This window comes from Acytostelium subglobosum (genome assembly GCF_000787575.1).
Source record: "Acytostelium subglobosum LB1 DNA, scaffold: scaffold5, whole genome shotgun sequence".
Taxonomy (NCBI): Eukaryota; Evosea; class Eumycetozoa; order Acytosteliales; family Acytosteliaceae; genus Acytostelium; species Acytostelium subglobosum.
Genome location: NW_012236527.1, coordinates 1,249,507 through 1,263,711, shown reverse-complemented (window position 1 = coordinate 1,263,711; position 14,205 = coordinate 1,249,507). Strand labels below are relative to the sequence as shown.

The following is a 14,205-nucleotide window of genomic DNA, read 5'->3' as shown; positions in this document are numbered from 1 at the left end:
TTTGATGATAATTTATATCTATTTGGAAGACTGATATTTGAAATCACTGTGTCAAACTCCCGCCTCTTCACTTCAACTGTCTTGAAATAAAATCAAAAGTTAAATTAAATTATTAATTAATAAATGTAGCAGAAGAATAGAAGAAGAGCCTTGTAAAGTTGTGTGTTGTGTGAGAGTGTGAGTGTGAAGATGACAAGATAGATAGATAGATATATACAATAGATAGATAGAATAGATATATATACATATTTAATAACAAGAGTTGTAGTGTTATACAATGAGCAACAATAACTCTGTAAAGGTTGATACCTCAAAAAGGATTGATTTGTTGGCTACTGCAAACCAAAGTGGTCATCAGGCCTATCAGCAACACCAACAACAACAGCTACATCAGGGTCAAAAGAGATCGGTCAGCTCAAAGCACTCAAACAGTAAAGAGGTCATACACATTGGTAGTTCATTCAATAGTGATGTGTTCAATGATGTTGATAATGACTTCTTTAAACAACATCATCAACAACAACAACAACAACAACAACTAAATCAAAGATCATCACCAACACAAACAACGCGTTCATCAACATCAACATCATCATCGAAACAAAGCAGGCAGAGTAATAGTAATAATGGAAATGGTAATCTGAAGCAACAACCTCAACAACAACCTCAACAACAAAAGTACACAGTGTTTGACCCAACTTCATTTGGAGGACTCGATGACACAAGTTCGATTCAGAGCGACAATGAAGATGAATATGGATTCTATGAGATCAAGGATCTAGTTGTATGTTTCATTCAATCATTCATTCATTCGATCAATCAATCAAATCATTTGCTCACTCTCTCATACATTCATTCTTCAAATGAACAGATAAGTACCAATGGATGCTCTCAGTACTATATACCATTCCTTCAAACAACAGAGATGTGTAGTAATGAAGCGAGGAAATGGCTGGCCAAGCGATGGTTCCTGCCATCAGACATGGAGGAGATAGAGTATGTAGATGGAATGAATGAATTATTGAATGGATGGACATTAGTATTGACACCACTACCTACCAACGAAGATGGACCAAACAGAATAGATACTATTACCCAGTATATGTGTTCAATTTGAGTGTAACAACAAAGTTCAGCGCATACTTCACAGTTAAGGATGAGTCTGGTGCCAAGGATGCCAAGGACCAGCAAATGTGTGTCCAAGAGACACTCTCCAGTGTCTTTGACGAGATCATTGTCTGCGCCTCAAGCTCCATTGATGTTCCCCTTGTAGAAAGCCTTATATTTAGTATGTCGACGGACATGAATGACGAGTATTGATGGCTGCTGGCTGGCTGTTGCTAACCATCCCCTTCACGCATAACACAGAGAACAGTTACTCACATAGGTATCCATATTACCTTCCAGACAAGAGCGAGTGGAAAGCAATCACCACAGACAACAAGTTGTCAGAGAAGACGCTTAGTATCGATATCTCAAAGAATGATATATGGGTGGATGTATGTTAGTGACAATGACAGTGATGGTTGATGGTACACGATACTGACGACACAACGAAACAATAATCAAACAAATGAATGTAGAAAGTACTGGTATACCTTGAACAGAAACAGAAGGAGAGATGCCAACAGTATATCCAGAAGAAGCACAATGTGACAAAGGTAACTCTGGACATGGGCCAGGCCACGATTGACAAGGAATCCTATTCGATCGTTTATCTGCCAGTGTCAGCAGACACCTTTAGGTATGGCGAGGCGCATTACGATACACTCACAAGTGGCAACATTGGAAAGACCGTTGGCAGGTCACCCAAGGGCACTGGCATGGTTGGAGCAACACTATATGGTGTATTCTCTGGCGTGTCCAAGGTCGTCAGCGATTCAATATGAGTAGTTAATATGCCACCATCGCACCCGGGCATTCATTCCAACCTGTCAACGTCGTCATCATCATCAACAACAACAGTGTATATAGCCAAGCTCACCTCTAGGTGATTCCACCTCCACGCTTGAGGAATAAATGAATGGATCCAGTGGGTGCATCTGCCCACCTCCGTTCATCGTCATGTATATGTACATCAAGGATGCTTGTGGCACCTTTACTTTGGTTGTTGCTGTGGCGGTAGTTGACCAGCCGCTCCTGCAGGGGGTGTTGGGAGTGGTAGTTGTTGTTGTGATTGGGACATTGGTTTCAGCTTGGATGGGAATGGCACGGCAACAGGTGCTTGTCCAGGTTGTAATTGCTTAGGAATGAACAGCTTTGGATTGTTTGGATCTGGCATCCATTGAGCTGAGCTAAGATTGGGATGCTCTACAAAGTTGAGTGCAAACCTGGTATTGGAGGGATGTTAGCGATTTCTAGGTCCAGTGTTTGAGCGCGCCGGCAAAGGTACATACTCTCCAATCTTCTCAATGACACCAGACGTCTTGCCAACATAGAGATATAGCGATTCGTGGAACAGTGATGCATATCTGTGAGGAATATGAATGATTAGATGGTGAACATGAATGATCGATCACTTGCTTGCATGCATGCTTACCCTCCCCTAAGTCTAAGTATGTCGCCAGGTTGTGCTTGCTCTCCAAACTGATCAAACAATGTCATATTTATACATGCGGTATGATCTGCTACAAGTACTTGGTGTATGACTTCCTTCTTCTTGACTGGTGGAACTGAATGAAGGGAAGTGGAAGGGAGTTAGTTTAGTACACCTGGGGAGAGAGGAGAGTGACAGGTACTCTGGCGGTCGCCAACACACTTCCACTAAGTTCAACTTACACTTCTCCAATACTATAAATATACAATTGACGTTCTTTACAAAGGGCTTTAACTCGCATATCTTGGTGTATCCGCCCGCACCACCGCCTGCACTTAAACCGCCTCCACCAGATCCGCCTGTGGCAGAGGTTGATGAGGCGAGTGAGCTAGCTGGTCCGCCAACCTGTTGTTGTTGTTGCCCCTGTTGTTGCTGTAGATTGCCTTGACTCTGATTCAAGTTCATTAGTGTTGTTCTGATTGATTAAAAGGTTAATGGGTTATCTATTGAATGTAATTAATGATGTTGATCATTCATAATCGTAGGAAGTTTGATCAGAGGGTGGGTGAAGGCTCGTTTCTGATGAATTTTGATTGTGGGAGTGAGTGTGACCGAATGTCTGAGTGAGTTGACTCGAAATGTAGATGCACTTGTTTGAAAGATACAACTCATTACACATATATATACATACAGGATGTCGACATCAAAGCAGTTGCTCAACCTATTCAATACAGTCAAGGCTAAGCCAAACCCTATTGTTGTACGTTGATACGCGAATCAAATGTGATGTGGACGGCGATGACGATGATAATGATTCAAACGACAGGAACAGCAACAGAAACAGAAACAGGGTAATAGACATCATGCTGACACTTTATCAATCGATCAATCAATCACATAACATACATACAGGTGTTTGGTGTTGGTAACTATGGCACAATTGCAAGCCGCAACAGTATTGGAGCAAGGACAGTGGACTATTTGGCAAACAACTTAAAGATGGATTGGATCAACTTCAAGGACTGCAGCACAATGTTGTCGTACTCACCAGAGAATCACTTGCTGCTCGTCAAGCCAGACACTTATCTCGTCAAGGACAACTTTGAGGTGCTGAGCAGGATCGTGCGTCTCATGCCCAACATCAAGTCCAACACATTCTTGGCCATCCACTATGAGCATCTCTTCAAGCTGGGTGTTGTCGAGCGTATCAAGGGAGGTCGTACCAAGCACAACCCCGGCCTTGCCGGCATCACCTCTGTCTTCCAGACCGAGCAGTACTATCGCGTCTCTATGGGCATCAATCATCCCATCGACCAGATCACCTTTGAGCAGACATTGTACTCGATGGGCAGCGTGTATGGCGACCTGCAAACACCCTTCCTGCTCAACCGTTTCCCAGATGTTCAGTTGGAGCTCGTCGACAAGGTCGTCGTGCCCTACGCAGCCAACGAAGTGCTGACAGCTGTGCTCGAGATGAAGCAGCTCTCTGAGGACAAGAAGGAGATCGACGAATACAACCTCTACCGCTTCAAGTCACCGCGTGTCGAGAGGAAGAACATCGAGATGGCTTAGGTCTGCCCTCAACGATCGAACGAATGAACGACTTGCGAACAACATATATATATCAATAAACATACCAATTGACCAATCAAACACTATGAGAATGAATGATTGAATGAAGTGAATGTATGATCATATTACTATTGTTATACTGCTATGTCTTTTTATTGGCTCGTGTATCTGATTCATCAAACAGCTTGTAGCCACCTGCTGTTACCTGCTTCTCATTCATCTCGGCTTGCTTTTGTGCCAGCTCTACTCTCTTTTGTTTGTCACTCATGTAATCCTTTCTAGAGATGTACCAAGCACCCATTCCCGCCACTGTTAAGGATATACTAGTAATACATTTACCATTTATGTTAGTATCATCATTCAATCTCAACCTCAATTCCATTTCATTCATCCATTCATCCATCCATCAATCCATCAATCCATCTATCCTCTTACAATCCCCAGACTACGCTCTTCGGAGAGTTCATGTCTATTTATGTTTGATAACGAGTAGTTAGGTGTGTTATATTTATCTGTACAATTGTATGTTTAAGTTATGTATGTTGTTGATTGTTGTTGGTTTAAGATTTGAATTGAATGATCCCGACTTCCCTGGGCAGTCACAAAAATAAAGACCTTGGATGGAGTGATCCCAGCCCATTCAGGTATCGTTCCAACTTGGAACTTCTCATTCCCAGAGTCCTTGTGTAGCCTATCTGGCTCAACAACAATTAATTCATTATAACCCAATGGAAGAGTCCTCTTTTATTTTCAAACACAGACAGAGACACATAAATAATAATTCTTATCACTTATGTTGGCGCGCGAATGTAAATGAAAGCTGAAACAATGCAACACACTCAACTTCTATTCTTTGTGTTCTCTCTTTTTTTTCTTGCTTTGATATGATTTAATTTTGAATAAATTGAATATTTTAGTAGGGAGTTATTCACTCTCACCACGTGCCAAACAACACACATTTATAGAAGTGCACAGTGACGCACACTTTCATTCTCTCATTTGTTGTTGTCGTGCACAGTAGGTGAGTGAAGTTATAATTTTAATTATCACCCACATCTCTTCTCTCTTTAAGACTACTATAAGTCTTATCGGGAGAGAATCACATTAATTAATATAAAGAAAAAGACAAACATCATTCCCCTCCCTTAATCTTAACCTTCCTTTGCACTTCATTCATTCAAAGTCATTCAAAGTCATTCATTCAACACTCATATATATTATTGAGACTGCGACCTATCTTTCTTGTTGTTTGTTTGATGCTTCTGTATCATAGTGGGAATAAATACATAAACAACAACTATTACTATGTCAAACATGTCGATCGATTAATATATCAATCCATCACAATAGATCATAATCTATCACCACCACAACTACCATCATATCGATCCATTCACACCTTTTCATTGTCACGTTGTTTGCTTCTTTGCAGTCATCACTTTAACAGACAATAACAACAATGTTGTTGATGTTCACACAAGTACTAATCTTTTTTTCCCTCCCACTCACAATCAATCAATCATTCAACCGACCAATCATTATGATGTTGTGATTAAACAGGTGATAAACTTTAGCAGACACAACAACAAATCAAAGACAATCGCGCAGCAGCAGGAGTAACAACAACAGCAGCAGCAGCAGAGAATTCGACCGACTTTGCGATCATATACTTTCATTCATATACATATATATACACTTTTCTTTAATATCTCTTAATCATTAGTTATATATATCTCACTTTTACCATCACCATCACATCACAATCACAATCACAATCACCTCATCTAACACATTCCAATTCTAAACATCAGTGCACATTGATGCTCTATCTCTCCCCCAAATACCGAATCTTAACATAAATACTATAGTATCATATTATCACTTTACCATCACCATCACACACAATCACAATCTCATACATTACATAAACACATAAATACATAAATAGACATACATACATATATATTTATAAACACAAACAAAAACATATACCAAAAAAAACAACAACAATAATATGGCATCCTTCCAGAACTCAACTGCCGAAGTTAGAAAGGTCAAAAAGGTCCAGTTCGGTATCCTCAGTCCTGATGACATCCGTGAGATGTCAGTCGTACTGGTCGAACATCCAAACAACTACGAGAATGGCAAACCAAAGCCCGGTGGACTGGTCGACCCTAGGATGGGCACAGTGGACAAGTCACAGAAGTGTGCAACGTGCTCTGGTACGATGGCCGAGTGTCCAGGTCATTTCGGTCACATCGAGCTGGCCAAGCCAGTCTTTCACATTGGATTCATCGACACAGTCTTGAAGATTCTCAGATGTGTTTGTTTCCACTGTTCCAAGTTGTTGGTCGATACTGTAAGTCTCATTCATCATGTGATCGATCAATCATTTAAACATACTAACATTCATTCATGATTGGATGATATATATATAGGACGATGTACATTTTAGACAGGCGCTAAAGATCAAGAATCCAAAGAGACGACTGGGTGCTGTGGTCGATATTTGTAAAACAAAGAAGGTCTGCGCATTGGCCGCCGAGGATAAGGAGGACGATCTGTCAAAGACTGAGGAGGAGCTGCGCGAGAAAGAGAAGAAGCAGAAGCAGGGCGGTTGTGGAAACCTCCAGCCAAAGATTACCAAGGAGGAGTTGAAGTTCATCGTCGAGTTCAAAGAGGTCCAGGACGAGTCTGTCGAGAAGAAGTCGATTCTGTCTGCAGAGAGAGTATGTTTGTTCACACATGACGTGATCATTCAATCAATCAATCACAATTACTAACATTGATTCATACACTCCACAGGTTCACAACATACTAAAGAGAATCAAAGATGAAGACTGCAAGGCGATGGGACTCAACCCAGAGTGGGCAAGACCCGATTGGATGGTGGTGACAGTGTTGCCAGTGCCACCACCTCCAGTTCGCCCATCCATTATGATGGACACAGCCTCTAGAGGAGAGGACGATCTGACCTACAAGCTGGCAGACATTGTCAAGGCAAACAAGGAGCTCAAGAAGCAGGAGAAGAACGGTGCGCCCGCTCACATCATCACAGAGGCCACACAGTTCCTCCAGTTCCACGTTGCCACCTATGTCGACAACGAGCTGCCAGGTCTGCCACAGGCACAGCAACGTTCTGGCCGTCCGCTCAAGACGCTCCGCCAGCGTCTAAAGGGCAAGGAGGGCAGAATCAGAGGTAACCTCATGGGCAAGCGTGTGGACTTCTCCGCAAGAACAGTCATTACTGCCGACCCCAACCTCTCCATTGACCAGGTGGGTGTGCCTCGCTCTATCGCACTCAACCTCACCTACCCCGAGACAGTGACGCCATTCAACATCGACCGCATGCGTGAGCTGATCCGCAACGGCCCCAACGAACATCCAGGTGCCAAGTACATCATCCGTGAGGATGGCCAGCGTTTCGACCTGCGTTTCCTCAAGAAGGTCAGCGACATGCATCTCGAGTGCGGCTACAAGGTGGAGAGACACGTTCAAGATGGTGACGTGGTCATTTTCAATCGTCAACCATCGCTTCACAAGATGTCTATGATGGGTCATCGTATCAAGGTTATGCCGTACTCCACGTTCCGTCTCAACCTCTCTGTAACCACACCATACAACGCCGACTTTGACGGTGACGAGATGAACCTCCACGTGCCACAGACCGTGGAGACTCGTGCCGAGGTCATTGAGATCATGATGGTGCCTCGCTGCATCGTCTCGCCACAGGGTAACCGTCCCGTCATGGGTATCGTGCAGGACAGTCTGCTCGCCAGTCGTCTGTTCACCAAGAGAGACACACTGGTAGAGCGTGACCTCATGATGAACATCCTGATGTGGCTGCCAACCTGGGATGGCAAGATCCCCGCGCCCGCCATCCTCAAGCCCAAGAAGATGTGGACCGGCAAACAACTGTTCTCGCTCATCATCCCCAACATCAACTTGGTGCGCCCGTGCTCTACATACAGTGACAAAGAGAAGGAGAAGGACACGTCAGAGTACGCCTCGGACACGATGGTCATCATCGACCGTGGTGAGCTCATGGCTGGTATCCTCGACAAGAGATCGCTGGGTAACACCAACGGATCAATCATCCACGTCACGTGGACCGAGCACGGACACGAGGCCACACGTCTCTTCATCGACCAGACACAGACCGTCGTCAACCATTGGCTCATCAACCACGGTTTCACCGTGGGTATCGGTGACACGATTGCCGATGCGGCCACAATGGTCAAGGTGCAGAACTCTATCACATCGGCCAAGTCGCAGGTGAAGGAGCTGATCATCAAGGCGCAGTCCAACCAGTTTGAGACGCAGCCCGGACGTTCCATGCTCGACTCGTTCGAGAAGGAGGTCAATCGTGTGCTCAACACAGCCAGAGATGACGCCGGTACCAACGCCCAGAAGTCGTTGTCCGAGTCCAACAATGTCAAGGCAATGGTCAATGCCGGTTCCAAGGGATCGTTCATTAACATCTCGCAGATGATGGCCTGTGTCGGTCAGCAGAACGTGGAGGGTAAGCGTGTGCCCTTTGGTTTCCAGCATCGCACGTTGCCTCACTTCACAAAGGACGACAACGGACCAGAGAGTAGAGGTTTCGTCGAGAACTCCTATCTGAGAGGACTGACTCCCCAGGAGTTCTTCTTCCACGCTATGGGAGGTAGAGAGGGTCTCATCGATACAGCCGTCAAGACCTCAGAGACTGGTTACATCCAGCGTCGTCTGGTCAAGGCCATGGAGGATGTCTCGGTCAAGTACGACGCCACAGTGCGTAACTCGCTGGGCGACGTCATTCAATTCGCCTACGGTGAGGACGGTCTGGACGGCACGTCCTTTGAGAACCAGACTATCGACACACTCAAGGTCGACAACAACGCCTTTGCCCGCATGTACAGACACCAGATCGATCGCTCCGACTATGGCGATGGCTGGATCGACCCACTCATTGTGGAGGAGATCCGCAACGACCCCACCATCAGAGAGGCGTTGGACCGCGAGTACAAGAGACTCGAGTCCGACCGCCACCTGCTGCGCACAGAGATCATCCCAAGTGGTGAGGCCACCTGGCCATTGCCAGTCAACCTTGCTCGTCTGCTCACCAACGCACAGAGATTCTTTGGCATCGACCACAGGAGGATCAGTGACCTGAACCCAGCCACGGTCGTCACAGCGATCGAGCGTCTAGCCAGCCGTCTAAAGATCATCCCACATCTCGAGACCAACGACGAGGATGCCAACTACAACAAGGCCTGGAACGAGACTCATCAGAACGCCACACTGCTGTTTAGCATGCTGCTCCGCAGCACTCTCGCTTCGAAGCGTGTCATGAATGACTACCGTCTGAACGAGAAGGCCTTCAGCTGGCTGTGCGGTGAGATCGAGAGCAAGTTCATGCTGGCCCTCGCCAACCCAGGTGAGATGGTGGGTGCCCTTGCAGCCCAGTCCATCGGAGAGCCTGCCACACAGATGACACTGAACACATTCCATTATGCTGGTGTGTCTTCAAAGAACGTCACACTCGGTGTGCCTCGTCTCAAGGAGATTATCAACTTGGCCAAGAAGGTGAAGACCCCCTCACTCTCTATCTACCTCAGACCCGAGCTCTCCAGAGACAGTGAGCTGGCCAAAGCGGTGCAGAGTCAGCTTGAGTACACAGTCATGGAGACCGTGACAGCTGCCACAGAGATCTACTACGACCCCGATCCCCAGACCACCATCATCAAGGAGGACTTGGAATACGTCAAGCTCCACTACGCCCTTGAGGATGTGCGCGAGGAGAACCTGTCGCCATGGATGCTCCGTATCGAGCTGGACAAAGAGATGATCACCGACAAGAGGCTGCACCTCTCCGACATTGCCCAGTGTATCAAGCGTGACTTTGGAAAGCTGGACTGTGTCATCAGTGATGATAACTCGCCCAAGCTTATCATCCGTATTCGTACGATCGATGAGGACATGAAGAACAGCGAGAATGACGACGACGACACCTTCCTGCGTCGTATTGAGGCCAAGATGCTCAGTGAGATGGTGCTCTGTGGTGTACCCGGCATCAAGAAGGTGTTCATGCGTCAAGACAACATCATCAAGGTCAACGACAATGGATCTTTCGACAAGGAGAAGGAGTGGGTGCTGGATACCGATGGAGTCAACCTGCTCGAGGTGATGAGCCACCCAGACGTGGACTTCTCCAGAACAGTGTCCAACGACATCATTGAGATCATCCAGGTGCTCGGTATCGAGGCCGTGCGTAATGCCTTGCTGAAGGAGCTGAGAGCGGTCATTTCCTTCGACGGTTCCTACGTCAACTACCGCCATTTGGCCATCCTTGCTGACGTCATGACCTACCGTGGCCATCTGATGGCCATCACCAGACACGGTATCAACCGTGTCGAGTCCGGTGCCTTGATGCGTTGTTCCTTCGAGGAGACTGTCGAGATTCTCATGGACGCTGCCATGTTCTCCGAGACCGATGAGGTGAAGGGTGTGACTGAGAACATCATTCTCGGTCAGCTGCCACCATTGGGAACGGGAAGCTTCGAGGTGTTCCTCAACTCAGACATGATCAAGAACGCCCACTCCATCGCCATGCCAGAGTCCAACGCCATGATTGGCTACAACGACGCCCCAGGCGCACAGACTCCCTCGCACGATGGTGGAAGCACCCCATACCATCATCCATTCAGCCCATCGGATGCTCCTTTCTCGCCATTCAACGAGACCTACAGAGGAGACTTCTCACCGGGCTACTCTCCAGCCAACAGAGGCTCATCATCGTACTCCTATTTCCCAGCCTCACCCACATACTCACCAACCAGCCCAAGCTACTCACCAACGAGTCCAAGCTACTCGCCAACTAGCCCAAGCTACTCACCAACCAGTCCAAGCTATTCGCCGACTAGCCCAAGCTACTCACCGACTAGCCCAAGCTATTCACCAACTAGCCCAAGCTATTCCCCAACGTCACCATACTACAGTCCGACTAGTCCATCGTACAGTCCGACAAGCCCATCGTACAGTCCGACCAGTCCATCGTACAGCCCAACAAGCCCATCGTACAGCCCGACTAGTCCATCGTACAGCCCAACCAGTCCATCGTATAGTCCGACAAGTCCATCGTACAGCCCGACTAGTCCATCGTATAGCCCAACTAGTCCGTCGTACAGTCCGACCAGTCCATCATACAGCCCAACCAGCCCATCGTATAGTCCAACCAGCCCTTCATACAGCCCGACCAGTCCCTCGTATAGCCCCACCAGCCCAAGCTATGCTCCCTACAACAACAACACCAACAACAAGAAGTAGGTGTGTCGGAGTAGGACCCAGGACTCATCTGTCGCTGCGCTGCCCTGCCTTGCAATTGCGAGCAGGATGAAGTCTTTGACATTGTCGTAGCAACACTGCCACATAACATTACTACCTTCCAAACAACTAGAACATGTACTAAATAAATGGACTTACAAATCAAATACAATAGCCATGGTGATTATGTTGTTGTCATTCGAATGATTGTATGTGTATTCTCCAAAGGATAACAGAAGAGGGATTGCTAGGCCAACTCAGTTCACTTTGGTTGCTGCTGCGTATCCTTTGCCTTCTTTTGCTTGTCAACACCTTCTTGTAGACAATTGAGGAATCCCTCGACGCCAGACAATGCGGCCATCGATGGCTCGCATCCAAGCTGTGCAACAATGTCGCTGCCATGTCCCTCGTGGATGGCATAGTTGAGTTGCTCGATTGCCTGGGCAAACTGTGGAGTGTGAAGCAGGTGCATGATGTCTGAGCTGCTCCTGTTGCTCTCGGGCAAGTACTCAGCGAGTTCCTTCTGTATCTCCTCGTTCTTCATGAGTGGCGCCAGGTTCTCTGGTGACAACACTCCCAACAGAGTCAGCTTGCTCTTGGCAGCTGGCTTGTAGTTTGAAAGGAAGTTGTAGAACTCTGACATGCCAGCTTGTGGATTGGTGCTGCTTGTTCCAGATGGTCGAGATTGAGATGAAGTTGGTTGTGTAGTGGCTGGTGTCGTTGTCGTTGTTGTAGTTACAGGTGTTGGAGTAGCTGGAGTTGGTTCAGTGATTTCATCTGTTGGTTATGGATTGATGAAGGGTAAGTAGGATGCGCTTGCTAGACTTTTAAAGAGTTGCAGAGGAGATGGCGATTCTCTACCAGGGTTATACTTGACTATCAGATCGATAGACTTTTCAATCTTTACATCATCATCTGGGTTCTCCTCTTGGAACCAGAAGAACTCTTTGGTGTCTGATGTATTGAGATAGAGATAGTACATTCTGCCATCCTTGCAGGCAGTGATCTTCTTGAAAACTAGCTCACCAGGAACGATATAGTATTCCTACATTGATTGGTTGATCAGTATTCATTGTAATTCTTTCAAAATAACACTTGTCTAAACATACATCTTCTGCGTTCTTCTCTCCTCTAATGAACCATTGTACGAGGATGAGTTCATCTTGCTGTTGGGATGGATTATAAAGTAAGTTATTAAGGGTTGATGAGTCACTTGGATTGATCTATACATACTATACTGAACTTTAGTGTACCCTTCCTTGTATCAGAAACCAACATCTTGTTCTCCAACTTGGCCTTGCCAGCCTTTAGCTCTACAGGTTGTGGGATTGACTTGATCTATGTTTGGTAGATTGAATTGATCCTTGTTAGGTATTGATAAATGATACCTGTTGCTCAACAGTTGTACGTACACTCATTGTATGTATGTATGTATATATGAGAATGTATTTGTTTAATTATTTGTACAAGGTAGTGATGTTTGTAATTGAAATGAATCAATCAATCAAAACAAACTTTGATGTTCACTCTTTCAAACACTTCCCAAATTGAAGAGACAGAATAGGTATAAATCAAGTGTATGGAGAAATTGCCTCCATTAGAAGTGCAATGAATATTTATTAATGAGTCACATAGGATGACTGAGGGTAAAGAGAGTGTCACATTGGACGACAGAACTGCATTTAGATCTTCTCACGGACGATGAATGACTTCCATGGGCACCAAACGTTGTCCGGGAGGAATGAGCCACCGACCTCAGCAAGGTGGCCCTCGGTGATGGAGATGGAAGCATCACAGACCTCGGTGGCGGAGTCAAAGAAGGAGATGGTGGTTGGGTTCATGTAGAAGTTCCACTGTGGATTGTACCAGATGGGCTCCGTGACAATCGTTCCCATGATGTGCTTGTGGTCGGTGATGGTTCCGTTGGCAAGACCACGGGCGTGGGCAATCAGCACTGGATCGCACAACTTGATGGTAAACTCATTGCGTTTATCGGAGAAGACAAAGTAGGCGCTCTTGGTTGCGGCGGCAAAAGCGATAGTGACAAAGAGGAATGCGCAGATTATTTGGAAGGACTTCATTGTTAAGTATATTTGATTGATTGATTGATTGATTTAGGATGTTAGTATTTGAAAATAACTATTTAAATCTTTGGACTTGGTCGTTGTCAATGATCGACATATGATGGGACGTGCCCATTAAGTTAGGACATGGTAGGTTCCAGATGGGTCTCAATCCAATCAAAATCATCATTTAGTCCCTGCAAATATCACGAATGTGAGCTTCACACTTCCGGAATTTATAATAATCTCACTCGTTCTCCTTGTCTTTGTCTTGTCTTTCTCCTGTAATAGATCATTAGTAGGCCTATTCTAAGAGACAAGCCCTCATTTACATACCTCCTAAAGACAACAAATGAAGGGACTATAGTAAGTCCTTTAGTAGGTGCTATAGGTAGGGATCAAGGTGATATATATTAATAGATTATATATTTATTCGTTTCGACCAGGTTGGTATGTTGGGTCATTGATAGTCAAGTTGTTGATTTCCGCTTGTACGTAGGATGCACTGGTCACAACATAGACCTTTTGATTCATTCTTGGCAATGAACAATCCAGGACAATTATCTAGTGTATATCTATGAGAACATTTAACTATTGCACAATTATATGTTGGATGCTTTCCATTTGATTCTCCTACTTCTCCATTACATCCATTCGCAAATGTAGTCAACAACATCATTGACATCAACATAACAAATAATACAAGACTATAATGATGTTTCATCTTTG

At 45.6% G+C, this 14,205-nt stretch overlaps 6 protein-coding genes across 6 annotated transcripts; 3 read left to right on the top strand and 3 right to left on the bottom strand.

Moving 5' to 3' along the window:
• Positions 1-277: 277 nt before the first annotated feature.
• On the top strand, positions 278-1,889 carry SAMD00019534_032690 (hypothetical protein; the record flags this gene model as incomplete). The annotated part of the gene is made up of 5 exons (XM_012901402.1): positions 278-784; positions 872-996; positions 1,068-1,288; positions 1,369-1,499; positions 1,584-1,889. 5 exons carry the CDS (start codon positions 278-280, stop codon positions 1,887-1,889), a joined length of 1,290 nt encoding a protein of 429 aa, XP_012756856.1.
• Positions 1,890-2,098: 209 nt separating this feature from the next.
• On the bottom strand, positions 2,099-3,001 carry SAMD00019534_032680 (hypothetical protein; the record flags this gene model as incomplete). Its single annotated transcript, XM_012901401.1, has 4 exons — positions 2,099-2,330; positions 2,397-2,471; positions 2,540-2,672; positions 2,779-3,001. 4 exons carry the CDS (start codon positions 2,999-3,001, stop codon positions 2,099-2,101), a joined length of 663 nt encoding a protein of 220 aa, XP_012756855.1.
• Positions 3,002-3,230: 229 nt separating this feature from the next.
• Positions 3,231-4,108, top strand: SAMD00019534_032670 (hypothetical protein; the record flags this gene model as incomplete). Its single annotated transcript, XM_012901400.1, has 2 exons — positions 3,231-3,296; positions 3,449-4,108. 2 exons carry the CDS (start codon positions 3,231-3,233, stop codon positions 4,106-4,108), a joined length of 726 nt encoding a protein of 241 aa, XP_012756854.1.
• A 2,014-nt stretch (positions 4,109-6,122) lies between these two features.
• SAMD00019534_032660 (hypothetical protein) lies at positions 6,123-11,416 on the top strand (the record flags this gene model as incomplete). Its single annotated transcript, XM_012901399.1, has 3 exons — positions 6,123-6,467; positions 6,547-6,837; positions 6,914-11,416. The coding sequence occupies 3 exons, from the start codon at positions 6,123-6,125 to the stop codon at positions 11,414-11,416; spliced, it is 5,139 nt and encodes a 1,712-aa protein (XP_012756853.1).
• A 262-nt stretch (positions 11,417-11,678) lies between these two features.
• Positions 11,679-12,831, bottom strand: SAMD00019534_032650 (hypothetical protein; the record flags this gene model as incomplete). The annotated part of the gene is made up of 5 exons (XM_012901398.1): positions 11,679-12,190; positions 12,275-12,458; positions 12,523-12,579; positions 12,647-12,751; positions 12,826-12,831. Coding segments are annotated over 5 exons (864 nt in total), but the record flags the coding sequence as incomplete, so codon positions are not given.
• Positions 12,832-13,095: 264 nt separating this feature from the next.
• SAMD00019534_032640 (hypothetical protein) lies at positions 13,096-13,494 on the bottom strand (the record flags this gene model as incomplete). The annotated part of the gene is made up of 1 exon (XM_012901397.1): positions 13,096-13,494. One exon carries the CDS (start codon positions 13,492-13,494, stop codon positions 13,096-13,098), a length of 399 nt encoding a protein of 132 aa, XP_012756851.1.
• Between the last annotated feature and the right edge of the window lie 711 nt (positions 13,495-14,205).